Source organism: Medicago truncatula, chromosome 1, assembly GCF_003473485.1.
Source record: "Medicago truncatula cultivar Jemalong A17 chromosome 1, MtrunA17r5.0-ANR, whole genome shotgun sequence".
Taxonomy (NCBI): domain Eukaryota; kingdom Viridiplantae; phylum Streptophyta; class Magnoliopsida; order Fabales; family Fabaceae; genus Medicago; species Medicago truncatula.
The window spans coordinates 11293364-11312367 of NC_053042.1; the positions used below are offsets into that span (position 1 = coordinate 11293364).

The 19004-nt window shown below is 33.4% G+C and overlaps 3 protein-coding genes across 8 annotated transcripts; 2 read left to right on the forward strand and 1 right to left on the reverse strand.

Moving 5' to 3' along the window:
* The first annotated feature begins 3250 nt into the window (after positions 1-3250).
* On the forward strand, positions 3251-5950 carry LOC25482509 (dynein light chain 1, cytoplasmic). Of its 2 annotated transcripts, XM_039833944.1 has the most exons (3): positions 3251-3702; positions 5572-5614; positions 5700-5950. In XM_039833944.1, the coding sequence occupies exons 1-3, from the start codon at positions 3418-3420 to the stop codon at positions 5759-5761; spliced, it is 390 nt and encodes a 129-aa protein (XP_039689878.1). In that variant the 5' UTR covers positions 3251-3417; the 3' UTR covers positions 5762-5950. The 2 variants fall into 2 exon arrangements, with proteins under 2 accessions (XP_039689878.1, XP_013466535.1); XM_013611081.3 differs by having other exon boundaries at positions 3252-3702; positions 5572-5950.
* Positions 5951-6925: 975 nt separating this feature from the next.
* Positions 6926-11748, forward strand: LOC25482510 (50S ribosomal protein L15). 5 transcript variants are annotated; one of them, XM_013611082.3, is made up of 7 exons: positions 6926-7213; positions 7313-7384; positions 7780-8204; positions 9507-9590; positions 9678-9767; positions 10288-10540; positions 11391-11748. In XM_013611082.3, the coding sequence occupies exons 3-7, from the start codon at positions 7803-7805 to the stop codon at positions 11525-11527; spliced, it is 966 nt and encodes a 321-aa protein (XP_013466536.2). In that variant the 5' UTR covers positions 6926-7213; positions 7313-7384; positions 7780-7802; the 3' UTR covers positions 11528-11748. The 5 variants fall into 5 exon arrangements, with proteins under 5 accessions (XP_013466536.2, XP_024627083.1, XP_024627526.1 ...); XM_024771315.2 differs by having other exon boundaries at positions 6926-7138; XM_024771758.2 differs by having other exon boundaries at positions 6927-7138; positions 11371-11748.
* Positions 11749-12640: 892 nt separating this feature from the next.
* Positions 12641-17280, reverse strand: LOC25482511 (glucan endo-1,3-beta-glucosidase 3). The gene is made up of 4 exons (XM_013611085.3): positions 16953-17280; positions 14060-15313; positions 13513-13540; positions 12641-13091 (listed from the first exon to the last, which is right to left on the reverse strand). The coding sequence occupies exons 1-4, from the start codon at positions 17011-17013 to the stop codon at positions 12938-12940; spliced, it is 1497 nt and encodes a 498-aa protein (XP_013466539.1). The 5' UTR covers positions 17014-17280; the 3' UTR covers positions 12641-12937.
* Positions 17281-19004: the final 1724 nt, after the last annotated feature.

A 19004-nucleotide genomic window follows, 5' to 3' on the forward strand; every position in this document is an offset into this window, starting at 1 on the left:
GCATTGTATTGATAACACCACTGATAGTATATCAAGTGTTCAAAGTCAAACATTTTCTCTGTATTTTTGTTTGAATAGAAGCCTCTTGCCTGCGTGCTTGAGCATTAGAAGACTCTTGCTTTAGTGCTTGAGCATTGGAAGACTCTTGCCTGCGTGCTTGAGCATTTTGAGAAGTCTCATACTTAGAGAGTATTGAGCATTTGTAATCTGTGTGATTTTTAATGAAAATCTCCTTGGAAGTGCAAGGGGGACTGGACTACTTCCGGTTTGTGGAAGGAACCAGGATAATTGCTTGTGTCTCGCTTTCTTTTCTCTGCTCTGTTTTATCCGCTGCGTATCTGATTCTGAACACCACATTAGAAGCTTTCCTAATCTGCTTCTGAAGTGTTATCAGAAGAAGATTTTTTAGAGAAAAAGAAAACACAATATTCAACCCCCCTTCTTGTGTTTTTCCCACCTTCAATAACCTATAGTGTAATGCAATTTCCATATTCCCTATTTGTGGTTGGGCCTATGAATCATTGACGATTGTTTCGTCGTCCAGATCTTCATTATTCTATTCATCCTTATAATACTCTTGAAGTTCGTTATTAAATACCACCCCAACAGCTATATCTAACTGAGATACCAGATGTGCGTATATAAAATTCTTTGAACACTTAAAAAAAAAATTAGAGTAGTTTGCATGTGGTTAGGGTTGATTTTAAAATTGACATTTTGATGATTGCATGTGTAGTTTATGAATTGATAAATTAATGTAGTTTATGAATTGATAAGTGCATAGAAATGATGGACACAAATGATTAAGTGTATAGAAATGTTTAAGTGTATATTAATTATTGAATGATGTTTAGGTTATTATGGAACTAATGGACATAAATTTTATTGTAATGATGATTATATTGAATGATTTTAGGTTATGGAAATGATGTTCATTGTTGTAATATCCGGTTGCTGCGAGGTGGAAGCTACAGAAGGGTCATGGAGAGGGGGTGACATATCGCTCATTGCTTGATCGTATTCAGTTTGATGACGTATGCTGGAGGCCGTACGAAGAGCACAAAGAAATCCAGGATTTTGAGGAGGTTTTTTGGTATTCAGGCTGGATTATGTGCGGTATTCGTAGGGTGTACCGTCACTTGTCTGAGAGGGTGTTGAGGCAGTACGGATACGTCCAGATGATCCCTAGACATCCGACGAATGTTGTAGAGCTGACACCGCCTTAGATTGTGCAGACATTCGTCGATTTCCGCACTCACATGCTTAAGGCGGCCGATTAGGGTGAGCAGGCAGCAGAGCAGACATGTCGTATGAGGGAGGGCTATGTGTTATGGTACACTAAGGTGTCTCACCCTCGTATTTTGCCACCTCTTTCAGGAGATCTTCCGAGGCCAGCAAATGAAGATCAGATCATTGCAGAGCCGTGGGAGCGGTACAAGGCGAGAAGCTCGCCTGACACCTATGACATAGTTAGTGCCGCTGTTGCCTACGCTAATGTGCAGTTAGGTCAGGAGGAGGTCATGAGCCCTCAACAGTGGTTTCAGGCCATGATCCATGTTGAGGAGCAGATCGCGCCGATCTTGACTAGGAGGCGAGGCCAGAGGCCGAAGAGGAGGCACCAACAACATCAGCAGGACCAGGAGTAGTATTTAATGTTTAGGATATATTTTCATGACTTGGTATATATTTTTATGACATTTGGTCATTTCGTTGTATTTTCATGACATTTGTTGTTACTTTGTTTCGACGATATATATTTATGACAATTGTTCATTTCCGTATCATATTTTCAATTTCAATTATGTTGGTAATTTTCTTTGATTGACTTTATGATTTGGCATTGAAACAATGTGTTTACAATGTGTAAAAACACATGTAACAGGTTCTGCCATTTTATGGCTTCAGGACGCCTCAGCAGTTAACTACCGAGGAAAAATGAAACCGGCGGCAGTTAACTGCCGAGGAAAATCTCGGGAGTTAACTGCAGCCGGTATCCACAAAATTCGACAGTTAACTGCCGAAAGGCATTTAGGTAAATTACTCGTGTGTCTCAGCCAAATCAAATGTATCAACATCAATTTTCTAAGCGGAATAGGTATATACTTTAGCTTATATTATACTCCTATGATCCTAAACACACGATATAATAGATGATGAATTTATTTTATGGTTGATTAATCGAAGCATCAATTTCGGCGTGAGTTTCTAAAATATATTCACTGCTATTTTGTCCAAATTCTAATGGCCTCGTCAACACGCAACAAAGACAAAGGAAGGAAACAGGCTCCAGCTACAAGTACAAACAACAAACAAATGCATCAAAAGTAGCAACTTCTTTTTGACTCATCAAAAGTACTACTAACAAGCAACTTATACACGATTCACCAAATCCATCCAATTTTTATTTTCTACCCATCTCACACCAAATCCATCCACTTTTTTCATTAATCTTGATGACACCCTATCCAATTTGAGATTCAATGTCTAACTATAAACTTAAACGGTATTATTTATTCTGTCAAATAAAGTTATAACACCATGTGCAACGTAAGAAATTAAGAATAGGCATGGTAATGGGCGGGTTCGGAACGGATTTTATCCTCCGCTCTCATACTATACTTTCATATACTTTTATGTGGATGAAAAATCAAATTACACTTTGTTACCTATGGATTCGGGTATTTCCGACCCATCCTCATTTCTGCAGTGGATAATTTTTTTAATAAAAATAAAAGTATTTATCGATCCCGAGTGCAATATTGTAATGCATTATCTAGTAAATAGATTATGATGATTGAGAAGATAGAGACCAAGAGCGTGAGATATGAAAGGAGAAAGAGAGAACTATACTAAGTAAGTGTCATATAAAAGACTAAGACTCTCTGATTATGTGAGTAAAATGATTTAAATAAAATTGGATCAATCTCTTTCATGAATCTTACTTATTTCGAAAAATTAATCTTAGAGTATACATTGGTTTATCAACAAAACATAATTAATCACATACTAAAAGGAATTATAGCTGCTGCATAGAATAGAAGAGAGAATACAGTAACATCAAGTAAACGTTAGTGTTGTTTTTCTTTTTTTGTAACAAAGTTAGTGTTCTTCCTACATGGCTACATTACAAGATGCATTAGAGATACACTAACAGTATAAAAATGAAATTAATAATGAAAAACGTAAATGATTAAATTCAATTAATATTTTTTTTGTTACAACTTTAGTTAAATACATAACCCCACAAAACCCTTTTTTTATTTCATTGTCGCTATTCCTATCATTCCCTTACACTGTACCATTCTCTCTCTTCTTTCAAACCAAAGTGTGCAAAATAGTTTCCAATGCTTTGAGAAGAAAAGGGTTGGTTTTGGAGAGTAATGAGAGAGTGAGTGAGTTAAGTTACATCACATTCACATGGAAGAAGCAGAGAAGGAGTTAGAGAGAAGGAGCAAGTTTCTAAACAGTTTGATACAGAACAAGAAGAAGAAATCAACAGAACAACCAGAACAAAAACAAGAGAAAGAACAAGAACATGATTATAAAAATAATATTAAACTCAACAACAACAGCATTCATGTCAAAGCTTGTGACATGTCTCTTCCTTTGCAGAAACATGCTTTCCAATTTGCACGTGACCATCTTGATTCTATGCCTACTAAGAAGCCTGACAGTAAACACTTGGCACTCTCCCTTAAGAAGGTTACTCTACTTTCTTTCTTTTTTTTTCTAATTTATTTTTTGGGTTGTGATCTTTGATCCATGATTTGTTGAAAACTGTTTTGACTTGGCTTCAGCTGAAACATTTGGAGGTGACAGATTGATTTTAAAGGTGTGGAGTTGATTTTACATGTTTGGAACTAGAATTTTAAGGTTTAGCCTTAGATGAATATACTGAAACATAAATCACTTTAAATTCAATTCACTTTAAGCTAGAATCAATCTTATAGTTCATTCAAAATCAATTTTTGTTATTGGAGAATCTGACACATAGATTGGCTATTATTTTTGTCGTACTCATGTTTCATTGACAAATTAGAAAAACTTATCATTGTTTTTTTTTAAAACTCGGTATTCGATCCGATGATTGATCAAGTCAGGAGACCAGTCTCACCATCCACTAATAAGGGCCCCAATTAAAGCCAAAGCAAAAGCCTACATAAATTGGCACCGGGAGAAAACAAACATGAGACCTTGAAAGAAATATACTCCAAGGGTCCCAAACACACTCCAAACCTTTGAAAGAAACATACTCCAATGCCCAAAGCAATTTAACATGAGCCACCATGTTGCAAAGTTATGATGGCTCGCCGTGATTTCAGCAAACTCATCTTGATACCAAACATGCACTAAGCTTGATTCTGTTTCTTTGTCTATCTTGATGATGATTTTTTTTTCTTCATTTGTATCTATACTTAGTGTTACTTGAACTTGTTGGGTTTTAAGTGTGAGTGGTTAAGTCTCACATTGCCTATGAATAGGTAAAATGTTGGATATATAAGAGAGGTGACTCATATGCCTAATGCCTTAAGGTTTTGGGTGGAGATGTGGCGTCTCCCTCTGTTGTGGTCCTGGATCATTGACTTGTTGTTGTTCCCGACGCTTCCTTGAACCCAACATAACTTCACATAGTAATTAATTTTTTAGGAATCATAATTAATTGTTTGTTGATGTTTTGTTGAGTAGACATATTTTCCTTATGTATGCAGTTACTTCTTCATCCATGTTCTTGTGGTGTGCCAAAATATTTCTTTAGAATCTTAGTTATAATTTTTTCAATTGTATGTTGAACTTTGATCCTATAGTCTACAAATTCTTTCTGGCTTTCAGCTCTATAGTCTATAAATTTGCCTGCTAAAATTGGAGTTTGGAATATGTAGAGTATTTAATTATAGCTCCTCAAAATAAAGACTAAAATGAATATTATAGTGACCAATTTTAATATGAACAAATTTTGCAGGGACTGCTATATGTTTGCAGGACTTAAATTTTATTTAAACCTAAAATTAAAGTGATCATAGATGAAACAGAACCTAGATTTTTTTGTATAATACATATTCTGTTCATAGTAATAAGTGAAAATGAAAATGACATAATAAGATGCAAAACCTGTGCAAACCTACTTGTTTCATTCCCACATGGGAATTTTAGTGTAATGGAGTAAACAGTTGGTGTTATGTTTGATATCTTTGTGGTCCAACATAGGTTGCATCACTTTTTTATTATGATTATGACTCTCCATGTATTCAAGTATGAAGTAATTCTGAAAAGTATGCTTATTAGCTGTATGTTGGTTGTAAAATCAATAAATAAGTGCCTTGATATTTAACCCAAAAACATGTAGCATGAATATGACATTTTTTATGCTGAAAATGTTACTTTTTGTTTCCTCATTTCACTATCAATCAAAGTTATAATTCTTTCAACTCTTATTACACTAATGGCATGCATATCTATCCTTTGTCTTTTACTAAGTGTATGATAGTGATGTTTTAATGAATTATTCAATGTTCATTTCTAAATGGAAAACAACTTTGGCTAACAATGGTAAGAAATTTGGTGGTCTTGCAGGAATTTGACTCTTGTTATGGCCCAGCTTGGCACTGCATTGTTGGTACTAGTTTTGGTTCCTATGTTACACACTCTGTTGGTGGTTTTGTGTACTTTTCCATTGATAAGGTTCATATCCTTCTCTTCAGGACAGCTGTTGCACCATTGGACCATTAATAACTTCCACAGCTATAAGTTATGCATCCTTTGAGGAATTAATTTCAAAGCTTTAAACCAGATGATATGTAGAAATTGAAACATCAAAAGACATTTTATATTTTGTGATGTATTTGATGCACTTATATTTGGATTTCTTATGTGTGGATCAGCACTTTAAATGCAAAATTTCTTCTGGCAACTAACAAGATATACACATTCATGTTGTTCGGATTAGCACCAATTGATCGGACTTAAATAGCTAAGGAGTATTAATCAAGATCAAATCGATCAGGAATACCTAAGTTTGGTCTTTAACTAAAACATTCGTTGGTTAGATTTTATTAATTTCACAGTCAAACGTACCAAAGTCCATTATGTTTAGCTTCGAAGAAAATTTGATGTATGTTTTTAATTATTATATTTCAAAAGTTAAATAAAACCATGTTACTCCTATAAACAAACATCTATCAGAATAATCAACTAAAGACTAAAAAGTCTTCCATCTTGTTAACAGTATATAAAAAGGAAATGCAAATTTTTCATAGCATTATGAAGCAGCCTCAATTTATTTTTATTTTTTAAGCTACACATACAAACAAAATTGCAATTTTGTTTCGAATAAGCGTATACAAGTCAAATGAAAAAATTCAACATATAAGTCACATTTTTGGACTTCATGTCACCAAAAAAATAGAAGAATAAAAATATAGTAAATAGTCAATTACCCCCCTGAAATTGTAAGTTTCGTCAATTACCCCCTTGAAATTAACAAAACTTCAATTACCCCCTGAAATTGCACAACGTTAATCAATTTACCTCTTACGTCAAATATTTCTGTTAGTCAAAACTTAGCTAATATGCTCCACAATTCAGTGATAATGCAGTCACTTTTAAATATAAGAAAAAAATATACAAATTTTGTTCAGTGGGCATTTTGCACATAAGTACAAAACTTCAGGGGGTATTTGCAAAACGTCATGTTAACTAATAGAAAGATTTGACGGAGGGTAAATTGATCAACGTTGTGCAATTTCATAGGGTAATTGAAGTTTTGTTAATTTCAAGGGATAATTGACAAAACTTACAATTTCAAAGAGTAATTGACTATTTACTAGTAAAAATAAGAAGAAGCTCAAATTACAAGTGTATATATATACTCCATTTTGTTTTTCCCTGTCATTTTCTTTCCTCTAATCTTTTTTTTTATTTTTAAATTGTATCCAATCCAAGAACCAAGGGATCAATCTCACCGCCATTTACGGGGTCCGTTCTAAGCCAGAGCAAAGCTATATGAACTTAGAGCTTCTTTTCTTACACTCATATTTTTCCTCTAACCTTAGGGTCACCGTCTCACACTCACTGCCTCTCACACTCGCCGTCGAACAAACCCACAACCGTCGTTCAGACCCATAGCTGTGAAAGTTTGAAGGTGTGAAATGGGTTGCATGAAAATGGGTTTTTGAATCATTATAAGCAAATGGGTTTTTGAGCCATCGTCTGAATTGTATAAGAAAATGGATTTTTGAATAATTGAGTTATTTTTTTCAATGGGTTGTATTACACGTTGCATATTGAATAAGTTGAGTTATTTTTGAAATTGCAGGGCTATGCAGCATGAGAGTTTGTGAAATAAGGAGTTAAGTCTCGGGAGCTTGCAGTCATATCCAAAGAAACGGTATATGCTTTACATGAATTTTTATTACTCAATATGCACATGTTTTGTTTTGATTTGGTTCATGGAATTTTGTTGAATTTATTTAGGACCTTTTTTCTTGTTGTGTCTTTTCAACGTAGGTGTGTTTGTTTTATCCTAACAAAAAAATATGTATTTGATTTCATTTAATTAATAAATAGATAAAATGGTTTTTGTGATGTCAATATATTGTAATTTTTATAACTGATTCAGAGTAAGCATTTGTCAGAAAACGATTTGCATTTCAACTTTGTATTTTTAATCCAATTTACCAAAATTGAAAATTAAGTAGTTTAATCTTGATCTGATAGTTCATAATGTATGACTGTGTGAAATGCATGATTACTAGTCTATAAGAAACACTTCCTGTTTGTTAGTGAAAGATTAGAGTTGAAGAAAGATGCTAAGGAAAAGGCTTTCTGTTCTCTCGACTTCGATCATCAGAAGTTCGACTCACAACAAATCCGTTCTCGGATACCCGTCTATCCAATTTCATCCCTTGCAGCTCCCTCACTCTCTCAACGTTCATGCCACATTTAATCCCAATGCTCACCCAGACTTTCAAGGTTTTAGAGCTTACAGTCTTCTGGCCTTGAATGATTTGAGAGATAATGTTCCCCGAAAACAGAAGACAAGGAAAGGTCGTGGTATTGGATCTGGAAAGGGAAAGACTGCTGGGAGGGGTCACAAAGGCCAGAGAGCCAGGAAAGGTTCAAAATTGGGGTTCGAAGGAGGCCAAACCCCTCTTCGCCGTAGGATGCCTAAACGTGGTTTCAAGAACCCATTTAGCCTCACTTTTCAGGTATACTTCTTCCTGTTTATATATCTTTTTTGTTTTTGATTAATGATTCTTCTGTGTATTTAACCGGGAACTTGACCATTGGCTACCTAATGTTTGCTTCATCAGGAAAATGAAATTATGCCTTAGTATATATTATTAGAGTTCATTAGTTATAATTGTGGAACTCCTATAGTTTTGAATATTATAATTCTGAGATTTATGGGTGGTTACTTGTGAGCAATAATGGAGTTCTCCATCTGAGACTTTTTCAGAATTTCTTTTGCATACTTATTAAAACCAATAAAGACTATTCTGCTTGACTCACATTCCAAGAAAGAAAACCATTTCTCCAGGAATATTGTAAAAATGAAGCATACCTGAGCATCCTTGTGAAGCTGAAGAGCTATGTTTAATGCAAATATTAGGTTTTAATTTTATTACAAGACATCACATGCTAGATAAGATTTTTCTTTCAAGGACTCTGAAATCTTCTGTAAACATGTGTGGCTGAGTGGCTTGATTGTGTTGGTTTTAATTGATAAATCTCTTATTTCCACATGTCAATTGCTAAGTATGATATGCACTGAAAAGTAATGTGAATGCCGGCATCAAATATATGTCAAAGTTTATACTTTATTGTATTGACATTTGATGGATATTTACCGGATGTATTTTAACTGTGTGTGATTTTTGATATAGAATGACACAATGCCAAATGTGTAGTTCACTTTGGCTGATATACTTGAGCCTCCAGATCTATGAGCGTTAAGTATTGTAGGGGCCTATTCAAGTTGTATTAAATAATTGTGTGCATAATTTAATTCCTTAATATATTTTTTTTAGGCTTAATTGCACTTTTGGACCCCTATCTTTCCAAAAGTTGCGGTTATGGACCCCTAACTAATTTAAATACAAAACAGCCCCCTATGTTTTGATTCTTTGGCAGTTTTGGACCCCCAGTCCATTGTTGACTCGGTCAACGCTGACGTGGCACACTAAGTGAGGTGCCACGTGTCAATTTTTTTTTGCCTTGGGGGTCCAAAACTGTCAAAGAATCAAAACATAGGGGGCTGTTTTGTATTTAAATTAGTTAGGGGTCCATAACCGCAACTTTTGGAAAGATAGGGGTCCAAAAGTGCAATTAAACCTTTTTTTTAATATCTAGATGTGTTTATGTAGAGTAGAGTAGTCATAAGCTCCTAGCCGTAGTTTGAGCTCATATTTTTGGACCTTCCCTGTTTGGTATCCTTCCCATTTGTTCCTCAATATATTAGTCATATGTATTGCTATATTCAAAATTTTGTTTTATTTCTTCTTTTGCAGCCAATAGGTTTGGGAAAAATTGCAACGTTTATCAATGCAGGCAAGATAGATTCTTCTGAATTGATCACAATGAAAACACTCAAGGTTTTTGTGACCACTTCCTCACTTAAAATGAATTTGTTTGCTTCATGTGCTCCCTCTCATTCTTTGTTTATCTATTACCATACACAGGATGCAGGGGTACTTGGGAAGCAAATTAAAGATGGAGTAAGATTGATGGGGCGTGGTTCTGAGAAGATCCAATGGCCAATTCATCTTGAGGTATGTATACTTTGATTCGAAGGCTAAGTAATAAGTGTTTTTGAGGACCACTACAAATCTACAATGCCTTTTGATCCACAAATCTTTAGAAATACTTTTCAACTTTTTTGAACTTATCTTTGTCTAATATCATGAATTTAGTCGTTGGTCCTAAGCTCATAACTAATCACCATTCTTGCCTTTGTTAAATAATTTATTTATCCTTATTTTGATGCTGGCTTGAATGCCTTCACTCTCCTTTCTCTTTCGGCAAGCATAAACCATCAAAAGTGGGGACAGCCATGTGGTATATAAAGTTTCTATAGTGTCTAAGGATAAAGAACAAAATGTTGGCTTGAGGTTTCGTAATTTGGAGTTTGCTATGAAGAGTTGGAATAGCTCTTATATCTTCAAAGTTTACTTGCTAATTTTCTCTAACTTAGGTATTTTCCATTTTGTATTTCAAATAAAGAATTAAACTCATGTAGTATGAGGTTATGATTACATGTTATGCTTTTGTTATAACATATTGAGTTTACAGGTGACAAGGGTCACTGTCAGGGCCAAGGAAGCAGTTGAAGCGGCTGGTGGGTCCGTCAGAAAGGTGTATTACAATAAGTTAGGCTTTCGGGCACTGTTGAAGCCCGAGTGGTTTGAGAAGAAAGGAAGATTGTTGCCTAAAGCAGCTAGACCTCCTCCAAAGCAAAAAGATAAAGTTGATAGCATTGGACGGCTGCCTGCCCCGAAGAAGCCAATTCCATTTTTAGTTGAAGGAAGCAATGATCTTCCATTAGGTCAGCTCAGTTAAATAACTAACATATGTTTAGTACTCTTTTTTCTGGAATTTGTAATTTTTTGTAAGCGGCTTGCTCTAAAGGTTTTTATACAGTCTCTCATGATGTCCCAGTATTTCATTCCTAATGATAAATTAATTTCATTTGGGACAAATGAAATGAGGAAACCTTGTTTTGTATGTAATTTCTTTTCAAGAAACTAGTGTTGATCACTCAGCTGAACAGAACTAATTTTTGTGTGTGCTGAGAGGATGATGCTGGCCTCTTCAATAATGAAAAATGGTCAGAACTATTTCACTTTTCTTTTTTACATTTGTGTAAGATTCATAATGATGGTAGGTCAAATAAATTGGTTGATGTTTTTTTTTTTTTTAAGATTCATAATGATGGTAGGTCAAATAAATTGCATAACTTTTTTATTATGATTATGACTCTCCATGTATTCAAGTATGAAGTAATTCTGAAAAGTATGCTTATTAGCTATATGTTGGTTGTAAAATCAATAAATAAGTGCTTGGTATTTAACCCAAAAACAAGTAGCATGAATATGACATTTTTTATGCTGAAAATGTTACTTGTTCCATCATTTCATTATTAAAGTTATAGTTCTTTGAACTCTTATTACACTAATAGCATGCATATCTATAGTTTGTCTTTAGTAAATGTATGATAGTGATGTTTTAATGAATTATACTATCTTTGGGACAATTTTGATTGTTGCACAATTCTTGGACAATTAAGCTGTTTATGCAAATATGATCTTATTGCAGTGCAGAGCTTATTTTCAATTGTCTTGCAGGAATTTGACTCTTCTTATTTCCATTGATAAGGTTCATATCCTTCTCTTCAGGACAGCTGTTGCACCATTGGACCATTCATAACTTGCACAACTATATGTTGTTCACCTTAGCACCAATTGGCTGGAATCAAGTAGTTAATGAATCTCATTCAATTCAGGTCAAATTGGTCGGAAGTACTTGGGTTTGATTTGTGACTGAAACCATCTTTAGTTAGATTTTATCTACCTCACAGTTGAATTTTAGGTTACCAAAGCTCATTCCCACCGAGAATTGGAGGATTAAGTCCATGAAAAAATGTTCAGCTCCAAAGAAATTTTTCCCGGAATATCAGTTTGATGAAAACAATTGAAGCATATCAACGTTGGACAACTGATCATTTATGTGTGTGGTCAAGAGTTTAATTTTTGACTCGTGCGTATGAAAAGTTATCATTCGATAACGTTCTTATATGTGTTTTAAATCATTGAAGTGATTAATCTCTGCAGCTTTGCACATAGAATAACCTGAAAAACTAAAATCACTAAGGCGTGGTCATTAGTCGTACCATATCTTAAGTTTGACCTCAATAGTAAGGACCTGCATTCTAGATTTTTAGTGCCTCTACCTGCAGCATAAAAGCAGGGCTGAATCCTTATTTGCCATTAGAGCAGACATATTAGTGAGGTAGCAAACTAGTGAGCTGTTGGTGGTTGATGATGAATGCAGAGGATAGAGAAAATGGTGTATACAGTCTCCTTATTTTGGTTCCATTTTCTTATTCCAAACTTTCCATCTATTTGTTTTTCAAACTTCCTTTTTTTTCATCCCGCAAATTGATAATTAGGTAAAATAGTATTTTACTACTCTTTCAATATTAATTTTTTTTATAATCATGGTCCATGTCATAGATATCAAATATCTATCATGCCGTTGGAAGAATCTATTAGGAAAATAAGGTGAATTTTTTCCTCTCAACCAAATTTTCTCCATATGCAAGATAATAATTCGAAACTATGACCATTTGCTTAAGGTTGTAGAATAGCTTATCACTTTGATGAGCAATATATCACTACATTCAACCACATGCTAGTGTGTTTTGTACAATTTATTCAACATATTTAAGTACGTAACTAATTGTCTTTAAATGAGTGCCAAAATCAAAGTGTTAACATCGTGAGTTACAGATTTGGTAAACTATTTTCGTGTTTAGAAAAGACAAATTCTACTTTAAAATAAATTACTTACACATGTATCAAAAATAAATAAATAATAATAATTACTTACACAAAGGAAATCTAATAGGATGAACTTAAGACCATAATAATATAAACTAATTTCAATGGATTTTGTCATTACATTATGACAAGAAAAAATAATAGTTCTAATAAGGTAGTTACACAATGATGTAAAATAATTCCTCTAGTTTGTACAAAAATAAAATCAATGGCCAACTCATGTTACAATTACAATTACCAATATCGACCAGCCTCTCCACCCTTGAAATCCTCAAGAAGAGGAACACAAAATTGGGCATGCTACAACCTTTCAAAAGGTAGTTGAAGAGTGTATCTCCATAAACTAGATTCTAATGCTAATTAGGTAACTATTGTGCCTAGTTTTACAAGACAACAAGTGCACTCAAAAGTAGTGCAAGAATCATATAGCTGGTGAAAAATCCACCGTTGTAGTATTGTGAAAAAGAGCCTGAATTTGTGGAGTTGATAGCAGGGGCAAGTGCTGTGCCGTTTATGTTGGTGCCGTTTTTACCGCCACTGCTCACCACAAAGATGTTAAAAAAAAGACATATATACATATTAGAAAGAACAAAACAAGAGTAAATTGTCGTGAATGTATTGAAATTGCAAACTAACTAACAGAAGACACATTTAAGAACTAAACTAACTAACGAAAGACACATTTAAGGACCAAACTCACTAAGAATAAGCAAAGACACGTCCAGGTATGTTTTTGTAATTTTGAAACATTTAAAGACTATAAATAACAGCTTGACATATTCAACGACCAAAATGAATGTTTACTCGGCAAAACATGTGACAAGTTGTAGTGATGATGAGATGAGAATTGAAAAGGGGTATTTCTAGTATGTCAGGCAAATGAGAACAAGAATCCAGTACATTAAACCAGAAAATAATTTGATATATGTCAGCATAAACTTGAGAATTGATATCATACCTTCCTGCAAATCTACAGGAACCATGACCTGTAAATGATAAGATTACAATAAATATATCAGTTGTCTCAAAATGCTAATGTACTTGAATTTGAGATTTGTGAATGCGTGTCATTCTTCAACTTATAACAGAAGTGTTGACAAAAAATAGCTAATGTAGAGAAAAGCTGAAAGTAACAACAAATTTTATGGCCACTTTAGCTATTGTTGTTAATAATTGCTAACACAGGTAGCTACATTCAATTTTTTTTTAAAATAGCTTATCTGGTGTCTGATATGTGTTAGAGTCGAACACCGATGCGACACTAACACGTGTAGCTACATTAAGTTTAAAAAAAAAAAAACGAATTATTATCGTTATCAGTGTTGTGTCTGTGTCGGAGCTTCATAGACTGTGTTTACTTGTGCAGTTGTGTGAGGTTTCAAAGTGCAAATATGTATTTACCATTATATCTTTAGTAATGGTTCCAAAAATGTTCTAATGAAATATATTCATACTTTTATAGTGAACTTCACATGTAGATACTAAAAAACATAAACATTCCTTACTTGGATTTGTGGTGGTGACAGAGGCAACTCCTTTGAAATCACAACTCCCAGGAGATTTATCCATCTTCTGATAATAAGCATTAAAAGCATATGTAGCATGCGCAACTACATTATCCGGTTCAGAACACGGTTGGCCGTGCAACAAAGGTGAACAATCCACCTTCCCTGGTCCACAAGCCCAATCAAGTGCCGCCTGTATCATCTTACTATCGGCATTACTCTTAGCGACACAAAATGTTTGGTTTGTTGTATCGTTTGCAAATACAGTACCAGCACCGGTCAAGTGTAGGGTATAAACTGGTGCTCCGTTTGCATAAAAAAGCCCCCAATTGCTTTCAGATGCCGGACCTGATCTCAAGTCTTCGTTATAAAGCTCGTAAATATATGTACTAACAGTGACTTTAGGTTGTTTAGGAGTCCCAGTATTGTTCAAAACATGCCGAATGAGATTACTGTTGTAGGTGTTGGCATTATCAGGAGTTGCGTCCGGCTCGGACGAACCACCTTTGGAGGGCCATCCTGACTCGGTGACTAAAATAGGGATATTAGTAAACTTCAAATACGACATTGCAAAATAAGCAGCATCAATAACTGCATCAAAAACATTTGTATAATGCAGGAGAGTGTTACTATCAACAGCTTCCTTATTCGGCGGTAAGGGACGGAATAGAGCATAATCTAGAGGGATTACATCATTGGATTGCATGTAATCATAATAAGGATATACATTGAGCATAAGATAAGAACCGGTCGACTGCAAAAATTTAAGTAAAGGAGACATGACCGGATCCCAAGTTCGATTGAAAAACGCTTGAGAAGGTGGGAAAGAGTCGAGTATGATGGAAGTAGAAAGTGGAGTAGATACTTTAATTTGATCATCAAGATTAGCTGCAACAAGTGCAGACTGAATGAATTGTAGTGCGGATACGAGAACAGGAGCTGCATTTGGGAGTGATGTTAAGACTTCGGAACCGACAGCTATGGCAGTAATGTTGGTTGAAGGGACATGAGCTATGACATTACGAGCAACCCAATTTGCGGCAGTTGCATTGGATTGACCGATTCCGAGTAGCTCATCATTAGGAACAGAAACAATTACTTGGATTCCGGTCTTGGCAAGTGCAAGAAGCATAGATTTGTCAGCATCAAAGAGTCTCACATGTTGGATGTTTTGAGCCTTGAGAAGGGCCACGGTTTCCGTTGGACTTGGCATGTTGGTTACATCTGTGCCAATGTTGACACCTATATAAGCATCTGCAAAACAAAAAAAGCAATATACACTTTTAGTGAATATAAATCATCCCTGAAAATATGATGCTGATGAAATAGAACTGTAAATGAGATATGAAAAGTAATGCAAATGTAGCAATCATGCAAGACAAATAGGAAATGGAGAACATTTAGGCATGTTTACTTTCTCAAAATATTTTCAGTTTTTATTTTCTAAAATTTATGTAATTTTAAATTGCTAATAAGAAGATTGAAATGAGTTCTTAAGTTCTTATGGCTTAAGACTTACCATATAAGTTATTTCTAGAACAAAAGATAAAATAAAGTTAAATTTTTTTCATATAAGATAAAAACTATTTTCATAAGCTGTTATGGAGAGTTTATGGAAATAAGTTAAAAACAACTTATGGACATGCTATAAGTTATTTTCATAAATTTTCCCAATCAGTCTCGCAAGCATTAATGCCAGTAAATTAGCTCAAATAAGTCAATTCAAACAAACACTAAATTTGCCAGCTGAGCCATGCCTTGCGGATTACATTGCTACTACTTACTTTGTTCTTTAGGGCAGTGAGAAATCATTCACCACAAAGGATTATGTATTGTAGTTTCAGGAAATCTATCTATCTTAAGAAAAAAATTCCATTAATAACACTAAGCAAAATTTCACTCATCTATTTCCAACCATCTTTTTCCTAGATTTGCGCAAGAGAACGAAATTATTTCACTAGTTTTGTTTTATAGGTATTCAATGGCCCAGGATCCTCTACGCCTGGCTTTGTGGTGCAGTTGGCTATACATCGTTGAATTGCGAGAGATAATTTATCTCTCTTCATTAACGGTGTACCGTCAAATGCACTATAAAGCTGGTTGTGGAGGATCTATGAAACAAAATGGCTCTTATTGGCAGGGTACTAAATATTATAATAATGCCAAAGGTCAAATTGTTCATCTTGAAAATGACATAACTTTAGGGGCAAACAAATCAGTACAGACCATAATAATAATAACAACTGGTACAATTATTTATCTTGAACCATGACAAAAATCAAGGTTAGTATACCTATCATCCCATATGCATTCCTTGTGTACTATCTTGGGATATGGATTTAGCTAAACAAGTGTAAGTGTAACACATTCAGAACTTTGCCAAGTTTGGTAATGTACCCCCAATTGATTTTATTTCTTATCATCATAGGCAACATTCTCACAAAAGGGTATGTTAGTCATTTCACATATATTTTTTATAAAAATGAAGTTGAGTGCAAACTGCAAAAGAAATATCTGATGAGCTGGGAAGCAATAACTTGCCAAAATCTCACTAAAAAAAAATGCAAGGACAGATCAAAGATTCTAGACAACATAAAATAAACTATTTTATTACATAAACCCTCTCTTTAGCCAAGAAAAATAAAAAATAAATTATCATTATTATATCTTTCTGTATCAGCATTGTCATCATGCTCTTGTTGTAGCAACCAGCAAGGTTGTGCATTTACACAGTTACCCTTAACATATTCATCATTTTTTTTTTCTAAACATAAATTTATGAACTGCTAAAGTAATCAAATAATGTCATGTTTATTTAATGAAACTATGAAAACCATAGAAATGAAAAGGAGAAAAAATATGGAAAAATAATAATAAAATATTTAAGAGTTACCTCCATGAAAAGATAAAGAGATTGAAAGAAGGTAAAAAAGAAGCAGCACAGCAATAGCCATTAAAGCTTCTTGTTCCTTAGAAAAAGGCACTATGTGGAAAGAACAGTGCCTCAAACTTTATACTATAAACCCAGAAACATGAAACAAAGTAGAGAGGAGCTGATGAAAGAGTTGGAATTTTGAAGGGAGGGAAAAACAAAAGAAAGTTAGTGAGAGAGAGAGAGAGAGAGAGAGAGAGAGATAGATGGGAACTAAACAAGGGTGTAGGGACTTTTGTGAAGTGAGAGGAGAGGCTTTGGTCCTTTTTGTGTCTGGTCAAACTGAAAAGGTGTTAGCTTATGATTTATATTTTGAAGGGTCTCTCAAATATGTGTAAATATTGCACATTATAAAACAACAAAAGTGAATTTTTTTTTATTGAAAAACAATAATTATTTATTAAAGAAATACATATTTAATATTAAATGTATAAATTTTAATATAAATTTACTTTTTTGAACTTATAAATATGTACAAATTTTTATATGTTAGAAAAAACATATTTAAATATGGATTATGATTTAAGACACATGTTAACGTTTCTATAAAAAAAAAAAAAACAAATATAAAACTTTAATCTCTTGAGAAATAAATTAGCACATTTTTTGATACAAATTTTTTATCTTTACGTGTGTCCGGTTAACTTTTCTTTGAATATTTATTATTATAGATATTTATTCTTTTTTTTTTATTAACAAATTACTAATACGAAGTTTTCACTCACGTTAATGATTAATATATATGTAACCAAAAAAAATAGTGATTAATATATCTAATCTTGTTTAAGACGGTAAGACATACGATATAACTTCTCATTTTTATATTTTTTTACACACCAGAGATCAAATATATTATCATTTGATTAAAAATTTAAATTTTGTTATTTATTAAGAAACATAAAATTTATTGATAACTGTCTTTTTCTATTTGAAGAGGCTTATTTATTTTGTTTGGTCAGGTAGTCTATTGACTAGAATTCACCTTATAAAGTAAATAAGTGGGGTGTCCGGGGTTCGAACTCCAACCTCTACATATAATAATGTATTGTTTTACCAACTGAGCTATGTTCACAGGACTTTGAAGAGGCTTATTGATAACTGTCTTAGTATGACATTGTTTAAACTTTAAAGAACCAAAATAAATAATTATTGTATAAATAATAATATAATTATTACTTTAAAAAGTTTTTAATTGATATTTTCTTTTATGCATTTTTTAAACAATACAAGAGTTGGAGTATTGTTAAGAAGACTTATATTTATTTATTTATAGGATTTATGAATGAGTGTTTGTGTCAGGAATCCAATATAACGTCTGAGATAGACCAGGGCTATAATTCATTCCAGGACAATTTGTTCAGCCTTTACTCTATCAATGTTTGATTCAGTGTTTGTATGTATGTACTACTACTAGGTGCTGTAGTGCTAGTAAATAGATACCTTCGTACTTTATTATCATAATTTTCAACTAATTCAGAGAAATTATTAAACTGAAAAGTAAATTAAACTAAATAAAACATTATTGTATTATTATCATTATTTTTGTGGTGAAACATTATAGTACTATTTTTTTAGTGCTGTAAACATTACAGTATTATACAACTAAACACAAGTATATCTCAAAAACACTACAGAATAGAAAAGTAGACAGAGTTACGTGTTATTGTCGGGCTTTCTTTCCTTAATCCATGTTGTTAATTAGGTGGTGGTGTGCGTGTGCGGGAATAATTAAAGAGTTCATTTATTTCAACATAAAAATACTTATAGTATTAATCAAATCATTAGATTTAAGTGACTACAAATTGTTCGGAAGAAATTCAGTTTGATTTTTTAAAACAACTTTTGGTCAGGTTTATTTATCTCTCAACCCAATTTCAGATTTGTATGGCTTTATGACGTTATACCAATATAATGTAAGGATTTTGATGTTTAAATATCATTATTCACAATTAAAATGATGTCGTTGTAAGGATTTATCACTTATTTAAAAAAAAAAAAACAAAAAGACAATGG

What these genes read in the sequence shown, in the direction of transcription:
- LOC25482510 (XM_013611082.3), top strand. Translation starts at nt 7,803, where the DNA reads ATGCTAAGGAAAAGGCTTTCTGTTCTCTCGACTTCGATCATCAGAAGT. An exon ending in TCACAATGAAAACACTCAAG is followed by an intron (nt 9,591 to 9,677) that starts GTTTTTGTGACC and finishes TACCATACACAG; the next exon opens with GATGCAGGGGTACTTGGGAA. An exon ending in AAGCAATGATCTTCCATTAG is followed by an intron (nt 10,541 to 11,390) that starts GTCAGCTCAGTT and finishes CCTTCTCTTCAG; the next exon opens with GACAGCTGTTGCACCATTGG.
- LOC25482511 (XM_013611085.3), bottom strand. Translation starts at nt 17,013, where the DNA reads ATGGCTATTGCTGTGCTGCTTCTTTTTTACCTTCTTTCAATCTCTTTA. An exon ending in TGTCACCACCACAAATCCAA is followed by an intron (nt 13,541 to 14,059) that starts GTAAGGAATGTT and finishes TATCATTTACAG; the next exon opens with GTCATGGTTCCTGTAGATTT. An exon ending in TCCTGTAGATTTGCAGGAAG is followed by an intron (nt 13,092 to 13,512) that starts GTATGATATCAA and finishes TGTGGTGAGCAG; the next exon opens with TGGCGGTAAAAACGGCACCA.
- LOC25482509 (XM_013611081.3), top strand. Translation starts at nt 3,418, where the DNA reads ATGGAAGAAGCAGAGAAGGAGTTAGAGAGAAGGAGCAAGTTTCTAAAC. An exon ending in TGGCACTCTCCCTTAAGAAG is followed by an intron (nt 3,703 to 5,571) that starts GTTACTCTACTT and finishes GTGGTCTTGCAG; the next exon opens with GAATTTGACTCTTGTTATGG.